Here is a 13,912-nt window from a genome sequence, read left to right as displayed (position 1 = left end):
GCCTTTTGACAGCTGCTCACAAAGAATCCATATGATCATGGTCTGGTTTTCTCATGTGGCTGCTTGCCCTGGCCTTCCGGTAGGAAGAGCCACCTAATGATGATAGGCTCTGAAGTGGCATAGCGAAGCCTTTTTTTCATTTGTGTGTCTTGCCAGTTCTCACTCACATGAATAGGGTTTCATAAATCACTGTATGTGGAGTGGGGAAGAAATTTTCCCCAGGTCCAAGTGACAGTGACTTTCAAGCAGCAGGTTGCCTTTCACTTTATAGGACGAGCTGTGTCTCATTTAAGCATTTTGTTCTCTTTGCAGGGATCGGAGGTAGTGGTGATTCTTGCTCCCTGCTTGTTGCACAGAATGTCTAATCTCCTGTGGGGCATACTACTTCTATGCTCTAATTTCAGATTCTGGGGTTAGTATGTAGACTGTAACATACAGGAGATTCAAGAGGATAAGCAGGTGATCCCTTCTTGCCTTAACCTCTATGCCTTTGGATCTCACTGGACCTAACCTTGACTTCAAGGATTTCCTTTCAAGTATAAGCTCCATATCCCATTACCAATCCCTGCAGTTAATGCCTCTTCCTAATAAATTAAATCATTTTTAAATCATATACATAGTCTAATGTTAGGGTTACCTAATGTCTTGTTTTTAAGGAAAGTCCTATTGTTAAGCACTCCAGTAGCTATCCCTGCTTTTTCTTAAACAAGCAAAGTGTTCTGTATTGCCTGGCTGCATGCTGCCCCTCCCCCCATCAATACTGGTGAGTCCTATCCCTATCACCAGTGAATAAGGAAGGAAAGGAAAGGAAAGGTTCTGTGGCTGACAATGGGGTATGTGTGCAAAGCTGCTGTAGCTTTGCCTCATCAGCACGCAAGTCTGGCTGCTCCTCCTGGCAGCCTGTCAATGCAGCCACAACTACGCACTGGCTCCCAAGGCCCTACCTGCTCAAGTTGCAGTTGTTTGTGATAGTGGGCATCAGCCAGTAACGTGTTGCCTTTGCTACCTAACAGCAGCCCTTTACATACTCTCCCTCTCTCTGCCCTCTTCCTAGTTTGCCCCTTCTTCCCTCACCTGCAATCCCATGGCTCCATATCCCCTCCAGCTGGGTGCATCCCACTTCCAGCACTGTGAACAGCCTCCCCTGGTTGAAGTATTTGGCTCACAAGCAGCATGGAGTGCAGGCTCCTTCCTTCCCGCATTCCTCCTACATGGGTTGGTGTACCAAGAAAGCCCCAAACATAGCTCAGGCTGTTCAGCAGGAGGCAAGCTTTGCATGTGTCAGAGTACACAACTGTCAAGAGGAAGCCTCTTTGCCCCACAACGAAGCTGTGGAGTTTGGGAACATATTACTTTCTTAAAAACCTCTAAAATTCTCTAAGAGTTGCATTGATATAGAGCTGAAAATCTCAACTATCAATTGTACAGAATATATAAAGTTATGAAAAGCAATTGGGAATTTTGAAATTGTAACTCCACAACCAAACTGTGTGTACAATATAATCCATATAGCTCCTCCCATATTCGAAGCACAAACTACTTTTCAAAGCCTTGTGAAGTATATATGGTTGAAGCCTAAAATCAAAACTATGGCAAAGACATTAAGGGTTGGCCCTAGGATAGAGGCAGTCTGTCTGAGGCCAAATTAGAATTCAACTCCCGATTCTCCATCCTATGTTCACACCACTAGACCAACATCAATCTCTGTAAGGTAGATCTGTTCACACCTGTCCAAAAATCATTTCTCTTACTCAAGATGTCCGCTATAACCCATTTTCCCATCAAGTCACCTATTTCAGTGTGCTCTCATTATACAGCATCCATACAAAACTTAAATAAGCAATCATTCTATGAGACAGCATACCCTAAGAGCTTCTGTCAGCATAGCTGTGTCTCAGAGGTGTGAAAAATTTACACCCAAGAATGTAATTGTGCCACTCCCCCTACTGTAGACTTGCTAAATCAATTGAGGAATTATTCTGTCAACCTCTCTACATTTTCTCGGAAAGGCAAATTAACTATAGCAGGGACAATCCTTCCGAGAGTATGAATATTGAAGCACTATACAAACACAAGATGTGGATTAGAGTATAACATGCAAATACAAACCAGACTTGTGGCATAAAGAAGTGAAAAGTGGTGATATGGAGAATGTGCTCAGGTTTGGGGGTTTTTTTTAAATCATATACCCCTCAGATTACCTGTATGATGTTCTTCTGCCTGAATGACTAGAGCTGAGTCAAAGGGGTTTTTAAAGGAACCTAACTGGAAAATCAAAACAATGACACCTAAGATTCTTGAGGAAAAGCAATAGGAAAGGGTTTATTGGAGAATGCCAACTAATAGGCTTTACCCTGAATAGAGTAGTTAACTCCTCCCATGGTTAAGACTAGGATAAAAAAGGATCCAAAGCCTTCAAGAGGTTCCTGGGAAAGTGATGGGAGGAGCAGGGCTTTATTCTGCTCTGACAGTGTCAAAGGCTTTAAAGTAGGTACCAAATTTAAATAAAAATTGAGCATAGTACATAGCAAACAATTTATGCTAACCATAGAAATGTAGAACAGAAAAGGGATTCAGCAGGTTTGCGTGTACTACATTTGTTTATAGAAAATCATGAGATCATATCAAAAGCCTTAGTAAGGCAGATATATCACTTCCACATCTCCTGTCTCCATAAGGCTTCTTACCCTGATAGAGAAATGGCACTGAGATTAGCTATCTTCATTGTATGTACAGAATGGAAGGTAAGAGTTGGTATGGGAAGTGTAAATCACTTACAGTCATTAGGTAGATTGATAGCAGATAGGTGAAAACATTAACATAAGGAGAGTCACTTGTAAATCCTGTGCCCACCCTATTAGTAAGAACCCAATAGGAGGCTACTACTGAAGCAGAGAACCAAGATCTGTCCATAAGGTTTTCTCCTCACCATTTGACTGACATAAGAATGGCCATTGGGTCAGATCTATGTCCATTTAGCCTACTATCCTGTCTTCCCATAACTGCCAATGACATTTGCTTCAAAGGGAATCAACTTAACAGAGCAATTATCAAGTGATCCATCTCATGTTGTCCAGTCGTATCTTAAACTACAACCTAAAGGAATAAAACAGAAACAGCAAAGATAGACGAGGCTAGCAAATCCTGGGGACATCCTAATTCCCCAGGAAGACTCTGATTCTTCTGATCCCACAGAGAAAAGTAGCTGGCAGCCTCTTCAATCTTCAAGTCTTTGACCTGTGTCCTCATATGGTATCTATTGAAGTGAACTACTGCTTATCAAATAGGTGTAGAAAGATGCTTAGGCCTAAAGCAATGGTTCTCAAACTTTTTGGCCAGTGGCCCACCTGGCTCAATGCAAACCTTTCCATGGACCACCAGTTGCTAATGGAAACTCACTGCTAATTACATAATTATGCTCAAGCCATTTTACTAGTGCTGCAGCTGGGGAGAACAGTTTAATTTAACCAGTAAGAAAGAATATTAAATTAAACCGCGTAAGTGCTTTAAGTTTCTCATGTTCATTTATGAAACTTCATTTTAAATAAAGGTGTCAATGTTTTCTTGATGGTGAGGCAGGGAATCCTTTTCAGATCAGGTGCTACTGATCCACAGAAAAATCAGTTGGGAACTACACAAGTGAGAAGCAAAAACCGCCTCCAAAACCCCCCAAGCCTCACTAATATGGCCCCCAGTTGAGACACTTTACTCCAGTGGTCACCAACGCGGTGCCTGCGGGGTGCCATGGTGCCCGCTGGGGCATTTGTGTGTGCCCGCTGAAACATCTGGACTGGCCCTGCCCCCAGCATGTGGCACATGCATGGTGCAGGCCCAAGGCGCATGGGCAGCCCCTACCCCTGGGGCGCAGCCCATGCGTAGTGCCAGCCCTGGGCTCAGGGCGCATGGGCGGCCTCCACCCCCAGGCCCGCGGCACATGCACGGCCCCACCCCCGGAAGCACCGCGCATAAGCGGCCCTGCCCCCCGACGCCCGGCAGCCATGAAAGGTTGGGGACCACTGCTTTACTCCTTTGGCACTCCAGCCCCACGGTGGGAGCGGGGAGGACAGGGAGGATGGAGGTTCATGGTCCGGATTTACTCTTCTGGGGTTCTGAAATTAGTGGATTTTGTGGAACCACCTCAGGCTCTGGGGTAGAGACAAAATTGAGGGGTTCAATGTGCAAGGACAGTGCTGCTAGTGAGTGGGTAGGGATGGAGGTGTGAGGTCTAAGTGGGAAATGGGTGCAGAAGCAGGCTGGGAGTAGGGTGTCTGGCCCAAGAGAAGGTGCAACATATGGCTTAGGAGGGAAGAGTGCAGGAGCAAGATGGGGGTGGAGGGTCTGGACATGACAGAAAGGGCAATGCACTTAACTTGCTTTTATGCCCTGCGCTGCTCCTAGAAACTGTATTCCAGGCACAGCTTCCTGCTGCTCCCATTGGCCAAATTCCGGACAATAGAAGCAGCAGGGAAAGCCTCCAGGCAGCGCATCAATGCACTGCTGTTTCCCCAACCAGGGGAGGGGGAATGGCTGCACGCAAAGCTCCTTCTGGCTCTGCTTCCTCCCCTCAAGGTGGATCAGGTGGATTCCCCCCACCCAGAGGAAAGCCAGCACTGACATTCCAACTTTGCAGGGAGGAGGGCACAAGGCTGGAGCACCAGCACAAGGTCCCTGCTATGGGAAGAGGGAGCGACTCAAGGGTGAAAGGGGTGTGTGACTGAGCTCAAGCCATGGACCACCTGAAAGATGGCTGCAGACCACCAGTGGTTCACGTATCGCAGTTTGAGAACCACTGCAATATAGTATTACACTGCGTACCAAGTAACAGTAGATACTGTGGTCAAATACTTTTATCAGGCAGGTTCCCGAACAGATTACAAGCTCACTTAATATTAACAACAAAGACAATGTTTTATTGAACAATCTATGTACAGTACAAAAAGGTTTTTAAAATGAAACACTACTGTTGATTTATTGCAGTTTGATGGCTCAGTTTTAATTTGTACTCTTATATAAACGAAAAGTAAAATAATTTAACATTCAACAAGGAAGCACAAATTTCCTTTCTTGCTGAAATTTTAATAGCTTTTACAAATTAACAGAGTCCCAAAATGCATACACTGCATTTAGTCAGAAAGGTGTTATACAGTACCAAATAAATTAAAAAAGTAACACTACTACCCCTTTTAAGTCTTTCATCCATATCACTGATGTTAAACAATAAAATAAATGAGTACAGCTGAACCTTCATTGTGATATTAAAATCACAAGTTTAATGTTATAAATTACCCAAACTATACAATTTATAGGTTTTTTTTAATGAATATGGCTAAATAACCCAAGTACCAGTAACCTTTCCCCATAGATATGACCATTTTCAACCTACACTGCACAATTATTGTAAAGGGTGCCTATCAAGCAGCAACTTTTGAAAGTTAGGATTTACATGACCTTTATAATGGAGCGTGTTCAAGGAGTAACAGATGAGCTCTACAAAAGGAACTGCCAAGTCAAGCCCACTTGGAGGAAGATGATTAATATATGACAATTTTCACAAAGCACACAGACATTGACCCAGCAAAGCACTCAGATGCATGAACAACATTAAGCACACCAATACTGCCATTAGCTTCAATGGGACTATTTGCATGCTTAAAGTTACACACATTCTTTGCTGGATCAAAGCCATGTACCAATATTGGAGTAAAAATAAATTCTAGATTAGGAACTTGTTTAACCCCTGGAAATTGCAAACTCAATTTAGGATGGTGACTTAAATGCTTCTCAATCCTATAAAGCATGTATAATAATCCCACACATTATAAAAACATTTTATTTTCAAATTATAGTTGCTTAATATTGCAACTGAGTATGGAAACGGGTAACATTATACAAAGAGATAGCTACGCATATTTTGAACTAAAATCAGCACTTCAAAATGTTACCTGCCACTTATTCCTTTAAGTAGGGCCCTGCCTAATTCATGGTGCATTTTGCTCAACTTCAGTTATAGGATATTAAAAATCATAAATTACGTTTCTGTTATTTAAATCTGAAATTTCAGTGCTGTAATTGTAGGGGTCCCAACCCAAAAAAAACTTCTGGGAAGGGGGTTGAAAGGTTCTGGGAGGTAAGGATACTGCTATCCTTACTTGTGTCATTGCAGGTGGCAGCAATGCCATCACAGCTGAGCAGCTGGAGATCAGTGGCTGCTATGCAGGATCCCAGCTCTGAAGGCAGTGACCCCACCAGCAGGAGCACAGAAGGAACGATGACGTGGCATGGCATTGCCATCTTTACTTCTGCATTGATGCTGGAAGCACAAAAGAATGGGTGGGAACACTGTGACCCTCCCCCTCCACAACTCCCTTTTGAGACAGGACACCCAAGTTAAGAAATTCTGGTGAAATCTGTATGGTATGGGTATAGCACACAAGACCAGATTTCAAAGAACGAGCAGGAGGGAGACACTTGGATTTCATGGTCTGTGGCGCATTTTTCATGGCCGTGAATTTCACTGGGCCCTACCTTTAAGTGTCTGCCTAAGTAAAATAAAATCTAGAGTTTTCAAAATTACGTATACTGAACATGTGATTTAAGATGATGGCTGTGCGCAACAAGCATCTTCAAACAAAAATGAGCTTAACAGGTAGAAAAATTATGGTCACAGTTTTATGCATGTACATAGATGCACATAAGCGACACTTTAAACCAAGAAAATACAAATCCCAATCATGTTTTTAAAGCAACACATAGAGCTGTAATAATGATGAAAAGCAATGATTAAGTACACTTAGAGTTTTAATACATACTAATCAAGTTTTCAAGTTTCTATAACTTAATACTCTAAAGTTATTTTTTTCCAGATGTATTTAAGCAATTTAAACAAACTGAAACTAAAAAATAAAGGGGAGCCTGGGAATATTCCAAAGAATATAACCAGGCTCTTAAAAGTTAATTGGTAGAGACTTTACAATAGATAAGTGCAAGTAAGGAAATACATTTGACTGACTTATGTTCCCTTGGTTTCATTTATTTAAAAAAAAAAATCAATTTTATACATATGATGCATTTTATATCTTGTAAATAAAAGATGCATTCTTTGGTGCCTCAAATGTCATACAAATCTTTCTAGATGTACCCCAAACATTGGTATTAATGTAATGCACACATACCTGTGATCATAATTTTATACCCGTTTACTTTTGGCTAAAGCTAAGTTAAAGAACCATTTTTCTAAGATTCAAAAAGTAATAATCTGAGTTTGCATTCTTTTTTTTCCTCCAAGCAAAGGAAAATGGAGGGAGAAGTTACACGAACATCTATTTGATTTCGCAAGGGATTGCTAGCAGAGTCCTTTTTCAATTATAGTGTTTTAAGTGCCAGAAATATTTAACAACCTACTTTACAATGAAACCCTTGTTTGCAAATGTAAGCTGTAGCTACAACAAACAGATCTCGTATCCATATTTTTATTGTTAGCAATTCTTAGGTAATCTGCTGAGTAAGTGAGCTGGCTGCCTTACTATACTGTAAATATATTGTGATGAATCATTCAATGAGCAAACTAATTGAGCTGGGAAAGCCCTTGTGTTGTCCTACATTACTGTGAAAGTTTGACTGACGCCCACTATTTTCATCAATGATAGCTTCCACCACTCCGTACCCAGCCATCTAGCTAACAGCAACAAGCAGGGTCTGAAATGAATTTAGTGTAATCTAAAAAAGAAGCAGCACTGTTAGTGGGCAATTTATCAATGAGGTTGAAAATCTGAGCATTTGCAATATCTCCTTTGATGAAAACTCAAGAATGCCTGTTTGTTTTGTGTCTTTAGGTCTATTAGACACAGGCAACATGTGGAAATTTTCCAGCCTTACAGATTCATTCTGGATGTCATTTTTATCAGCAGCCAATTGTTGGCCCAAGGTTATATTGCTTTTTTTTATTAACAAAGTTCTCAGAGAGACTCCTACTCACTGTTATACTGTTTAAGGCTGATCAGTTAGATTTTCCCTACCCCTTCTCTACATGACAGAGCATTACTTGGTAAATCAAAACTCAGGGCTGGTCTATACTACAAACTTAGGTCCACATGTTCAACTTTAGGTTACATTTGTAACAAGTGTGTGCACACTACCCAGTCCCTCCCATCGACCTAAAGGGCTGTTAAAATTGACCCAAGTACTCCACCTGAAGGAGTATAGTGTAGACCTGGGTTCAGGTTTTACTCAAGGGGAAGGCTGAATTAAGATAACATATCTGGAGTTGGGTAATTACATAGCTGGAGTCAACTTACCTTAAGATAAATTTTCCCGCTGTCTCCACAGCGAGAGGTGACAGGAGAAAATGCTCCCTTTGGCTTCTCTTACTCCTTGCAAAAAGCAGGAGTACAGGTGCCAATAGGGATGCATTTGGAGTTTGATTTAGCCGTTAGACCCACTAAATCCAACTCCTGAATAGATCGTGGCAGAATCGATCTTTGCTTAGTGAAGACATAGCCTGAGGCTACATTCACTCTTCAAATTAAGGGCAATGGAAACACTGCATATTGTAATTCAATTTCTGGCCTCCAGGTGATGATCCAGAGGGCTCCGCTGATCTGGCAAGCACTTTGAACTCCAGTGCTCTTCAGCCAAGTGAGCAGAAGTAGTCCCAGGAACTTCTGAATGTTACTTTCCCACTGGAGCAGCATATAGAGCTCACCAGCACAGGTGAGTATGTATGCCCAGGGTCACAAATGCCTGCAGCACAGAGAGTTCAGGAGACAGTGGATCTGACTACTGGGGAAAGGGGAAAGAAGGGAAGAGCTCCAAACCAGAAAAGAAATTCTGGTATCTATGCTAAAATCGCACAGGGTGTGGTGGTGTATAAGGGCTACACCTGGAACACACAGCAATGCCACATAACAATAAAGGAGCTTAGACAAGCATAACAGGACAAGGCTGATTCTCAGCCACAGACAGTTCTGATGACATGTACCTATATAACCACCCACAGCTATGTTTTTATCCCATGAAGCATTGAGACCTTAGCCCAGAATTCCAATTTTCTGCAGGGACTGTGGAATAGCTACCCCCAGTGCATCACTCCTTGAGTCAATGCAACCCCCGGGCAGTGATGATGTGCTCTGTCAGCCAAAGAGACCTAGTGGGGGCATGCAAAATTGCATTTATTAAATCAGATGCTCAAAGTCAAATTAAACAAATTAACCTAATTTTGTAGTGTAGATTTGCCCTCGATGCTCCATCACTGTGATACTACGAATTGAAGGACTTTTATGTTTGGGTATTATTTTAGTTCTATACTCCAGCTCAAATTTCTTCACTCTACACATTTATTTTTTAGCCTTGATTTTGATGCATTACTATGACCAGCTGTTTTAGACATATTACTTGTAATAAATCTCTCAGGCTACCTCCACACTGCAGCACTATATTAGGATACCGGAGCTATCCCAAAATAGTTATTCCACATCTACAGAGCACGCCTGTTATTTCAAAATATAACAGGCTCGCTATTCCAATGTCCCTGTAAACCTCATTCCATGAGGTATAAGGGATGTTTTGGAATAGTGTTTTAGTTCAAAATAAGTGCTGTGTAGACCACACCAATTTTCGAAATAAGCTATTTTGAAATAACATTGAAGAAGATATGCAATTTGCCTATCTTATTTTGACCTACAGCGCAGTGTAGATGCACCCTCGGTGTTTGTAATGGACTTATTTAACATTTCCAAAAAGTCAATATGTGCAGTTTCACCATGTACTTTGGGCTTTAAAACACATCTGAACTGTGTTTTTGTTCAGCTGATATTTCCAATATCAAACTGTTGATGAAAATTTCCTTATGTTCTATACATGAACATTTTGGCTATTGGAACCCACTGTCAATTTTAAAATTTTCCCTACGCTCTTCCTTTTGAATTCTAAACACAAGTTTAAATGACCTCCAAGAGTTTTCATTAAAAACAAATTGAGAGCACGGAGAGGAAAGGTTTCCTCTTATTACAACTTTTAAACCAGTGGCACATTTTACAGCAGTGTTTTCTTAAGTACTCATGCCAGACACACTAGATGGTACTGTTGTTTGATCTGGGAATTCATGGGGCTTTCTAGATAACTGGTACTTTGGGGACTTTGTAGAGCAACCTTTCTGGATTCAAAACCTGCACAGCTCCTACTATTCCTCTGAGTTCTGTCTAGAAAATGTGCTTTGTCTTGTATCAAGGTCACGTTTTTCTTTAGTAACTGAAGTCTGCTTTATGATTAAGGCCATCTGGGAAACAGCAAACTGATGCTTCTTCATGTAGTGTTCTCTCACACCACTCCTCAATTGATGCATCTTCCCACAACATTTAATCAGGCACCTGTAAAACAGATCATGTACAGGTTTCATTTTGTTCCCATTCAAATAGTGCTTTAATTTGGAATTTTGCTTGAGTTTGTCAATATGCTTAGTTTTGAACATGCAAGCAGAAAATGCATAGGATTTAACTACCCACGTCTATCTTGTCTGAATGCTCTCTCATCAAAGCTATCTGCTGATGTGCAAATCTCATTTCTTTTCCTAAATACTTAGGTTGAGTTTATCGTCCGATCTAAGTTCCTCCTAAGCTGCATGATCTTGAAGCAACATGCAGGTGCTCAGGGCTACGGTGGAGAGAAGTGCCTCTCCATGCCAGCCCCAGCATGGATCTGCCCTGGACTTGCCGTGGCCACTGGAGAGGAGCCTCAGACCTGGCACAGACCTGCTGCAGCGGGGGGGCCTTTTTCCCTAGCTAAGGTGCTGCTGTAGAGGGAAGAGAGCTGCAGGGAGTCTTCTGTCACCACTGTAGCCCCTGGGCGGCCTGCACCCCAAGCCCCTCCTCCCCAGCCCCACCCCATACCCCCAATTAGACACCACCTCTTCCCCTGCAGCCCAGCCTTCTGCCCCAACCTTGAGCTTCTCAGCTCTGGCCCCACTAGAGAGCCTTCACACACATACCTAATGTCTTGCACCTTTCCCCCCCTCCCCATTCTAAGTCCCTCAACCCTGAGCCCACCCCACCACTTGAATTTTATTACGTGCACGAATACGGAAATCATGATTCATTCTGTACATGCGGAGAAAAATGTAACTGCTTCCAGTTTATTAAAATACTTTGTTTTTATGCAGGTAATTACCACTCAATTCAACTAGTTTTTTGGGTTTGTTTTTTTAAGACTCTAGCATATTGAAATTGGTTATGTGCTCTATTTATCTTCCCTTCCTCTCTGTCTGGAAGTCTGACTGTTTCTAAGGGCCATTTCTCTGTTAGTTTCTATCTCTAAACATATCTAGAAGCCTTTTAAGACTTACTTTCATCATCTGAATCGAATCCAAAGAGCGTCTGACATTTCTTTTGTGCAAGGTGAGCCTCAAGTGCTTCTGAGTTACAGTAAATGGTCAGGCAGTTCCCACATCTAAATCTTTCTGTTGATTTGTTACTAGCTTTATCTTGCTCAGAATGGGCATCTACTTTATCAGTTACAGTTTTTCTACGTTTTGGCATGCTAATGTATCGTTCATCAAGGTAACTCGGAGGCAACGGTCTAATGTATGGTTTTGTCAAAATTAAGCCATATGAAGTGTTTTCTGTTGTCTGATTTGGTTTGGAAGGTGACTGAGATACTGCAACAGAATTATTTTGTGGTATATCATTGCAATTCTGTAAAACTGGTATTGACCCATTTTCTGTCCTTGTTTCATCTGCCACTCTGTCCAAAGCTGCACCTGCTGAAGTTGAACAAGTCTGTTCCAATTCACTGTGCCCATTGACCAGTTGGTCACGAACATTACAGTTTTCAGAATTTGGCTGTACTATAGGCATCTTTTGGTCTATCAAGCTTAAAACTGTAGCAGTAACATCAGATGAATTTTCATTCCCATTCTGAATTACACTGTATGTTTTCTTCTCAATACTCTGGATATATGTCTTTGGTTCTGTAGAGTCTTTCCTTGCCTTCCAGGTCGGAACTGGTAAATCTACAGTTTCTTTTTCGCTACTAGATGCATCTTTTTCTTGGAAACCACCAACTGACTCTGATAGAGTATCTGAAGAACTTTCTTCATTTACTTTAGTACACTCAGGTGTTTTGTTTAAATAATGCTGAGCCTCATGTTCATACAGCAAAGGAAGCTCTTCAAAAAGTTCGCAGCACTCTGCAAAATTGCACTGAGCTTTAAAAACATTGTGACTTTTTGTATGCTCTGCAAGCTCTGTGGACAGCTTAAATCTCTGATTACAGTTAAAATGTAGACAAAAGTAAACGTTTGGATATACGTGTCGCTTCAGATGGTCTATGAAATGCTGAGAATCTGCAAATTTTCTCTGACAGAACCGACATTTTCCTTTATTCCACTTCATTATATGCTGCTGTACCTTAAGATCAGCTGGGTGAGCTTTTCTTGCATGCTTATTGAGAAATCTTATTTTTTTAAACACTCTAATGCAACTGTTGGCAGGGCACTTGAAGTTACCTTCTTGATCCATAACATCCAGATCTTTTTGAGAGCATAAAGCTCCATTTACCTTATGAAGTATAGGAGACTCTTGACTAGGGCTATCGCCACCCTCAGGCAAAGTCTCCATAGTTAAAGGCTCAGGAGCATTATTTAAACAGCTGTCACAACTGCCATTTTCAAGAATATCATCCTGTATGCATACATCATTTTCAGCCACATCCAATACTTGGTCATGGTTTTGTACTTCTATCTCAGTACTGGGATCTGCTGCAGCCTCTGGTTCATTATCTTTAGAACTATTGGAATTCCCATTTTCGAAAGAGACTGATGCCTGAGAGCAATTTACTTCATTTAAAGCAGGGGTTTCCGGATCATCCTGATGGGTAGCAGCAAGATGCTGTCTTTGTATTTTCTTAACATGATTCCTTAAGTGTTTCAGCATGAGTCCTCTTTGCCGAAACTTCCTACAGCATATTACACATGAAAAACTGCCTTTTTTCTGGTGAGCCTGTGCATGCCTCACAATATGACCACCAAGAAATTCTCTATTGCATAATGCACACCGATGCCTTGGTACATTATGATCCATTTTAGATAATCCAAAAGCTGCATGGTTCTTTCTTGCATGACCTTTGGATTGGGCTCCAGAGGGGTCTTCAGGGTCAAATTCCTCACTACTTAGATCTGCTAAAGAGACAAGATCTTCACTCAAATCCTGATGTTCCATCGGCTTCTTTGTAGTGGCAGTAGAATTTTCCAGTGTACTTTCACCTAAGCCAACAGATGCTTTATCCCCCAAAAGCGATAAACAATTCTGCTTGATCATCAAAAAATTCCAAAACTCAGGATCAAAAAACAAACCTTTCTTCAAAATTGGAAGCAACTCAAAACGTACACGATTTTGAACAGAACTAGTGTGCTCATTATACTCTTCATCTGCACATTTGTATAGAAGTTCAACAGTGTAATACGATTCTATGGTGCGCTCAAGAAAAAAAATTGAAAGCGCACAAATTCTGAGTATCTCCAAATCATTTGGCAAAAAATGAGCAATCGTTTTATATATGAGACATTTCATGACTGGATCTTCACGAAGGTCCAACTGCAAAGCACATCCACATATTTCAACGCAAATCTGCAAACCATCTTCCCCAACCTACAGAAAAAGAAATTAAGATTCATTATACAGCTCCTGCTTTTGTTGTTGGCTTGTGACAGGCAAAATATTTTGTCTGAAGGAAAAAGAAAGAGCAAACAAAAAAATTCAGTTCTAAAACAATACATTTCAACGTATACTAAAATATTCAAAGACAAGTGGAGTTGTTAATATAAATGTTTAAGTTTGTGAAGTATTCCGAAAGCAGATTTGATTAAGTGATATGTAAATAAAGCAATAAAATACATTATAGCTTGCATCTCTATAAACCAGGA

At 41.2% G+C, this 13,912-nt stretch overlaps 1 protein-coding gene across 2 annotated transcripts in view; it reads right to left on the bottom strand.

Moving 5' to 3' along the window:
* Positions 1-7,038: 7,038 nt before the first annotated feature.
* Positions 7,039-13,912, bottom strand: part of ZNF654 (zinc finger protein 654) — a 61,432-nt gene continuing 54,558 nt past the window's right edge. For both annotated transcript variants that reach the window (XM_075908696.1, XM_075908689.1), the window contains exons 8-9: positions 11,336-13,637; positions 7,039-10,364 (exon numbers count right to left, since the gene is read on the bottom strand). In XM_075908696.1, coding sequence (XP_075764811.1) covers positions 10,357-10,364; positions 11,336-13,637 — 2,310 coding nt within the window. In that variant the 3' untranslated portion in view covers positions 7,039-10,356. The remainder of the gene's footprint in view (positions 10,365-11,335; positions 13,638-13,912) is intronic.

Source organism: Pelodiscus sinensis, chromosome 1 (assembly GCF_049634645.1).
Source record: "Pelodiscus sinensis isolate JC-2024 chromosome 1, ASM4963464v1, whole genome shotgun sequence".
Classification (NCBI taxonomy): Eukaryota; Metazoa; Chordata; order Testudines; family Trionychidae; genus Pelodiscus; species Pelodiscus sinensis.
Note: the sequence above shows the minus strand (reverse complement) of the source record. Positions and strands in the feature narration are given on the sequence as shown.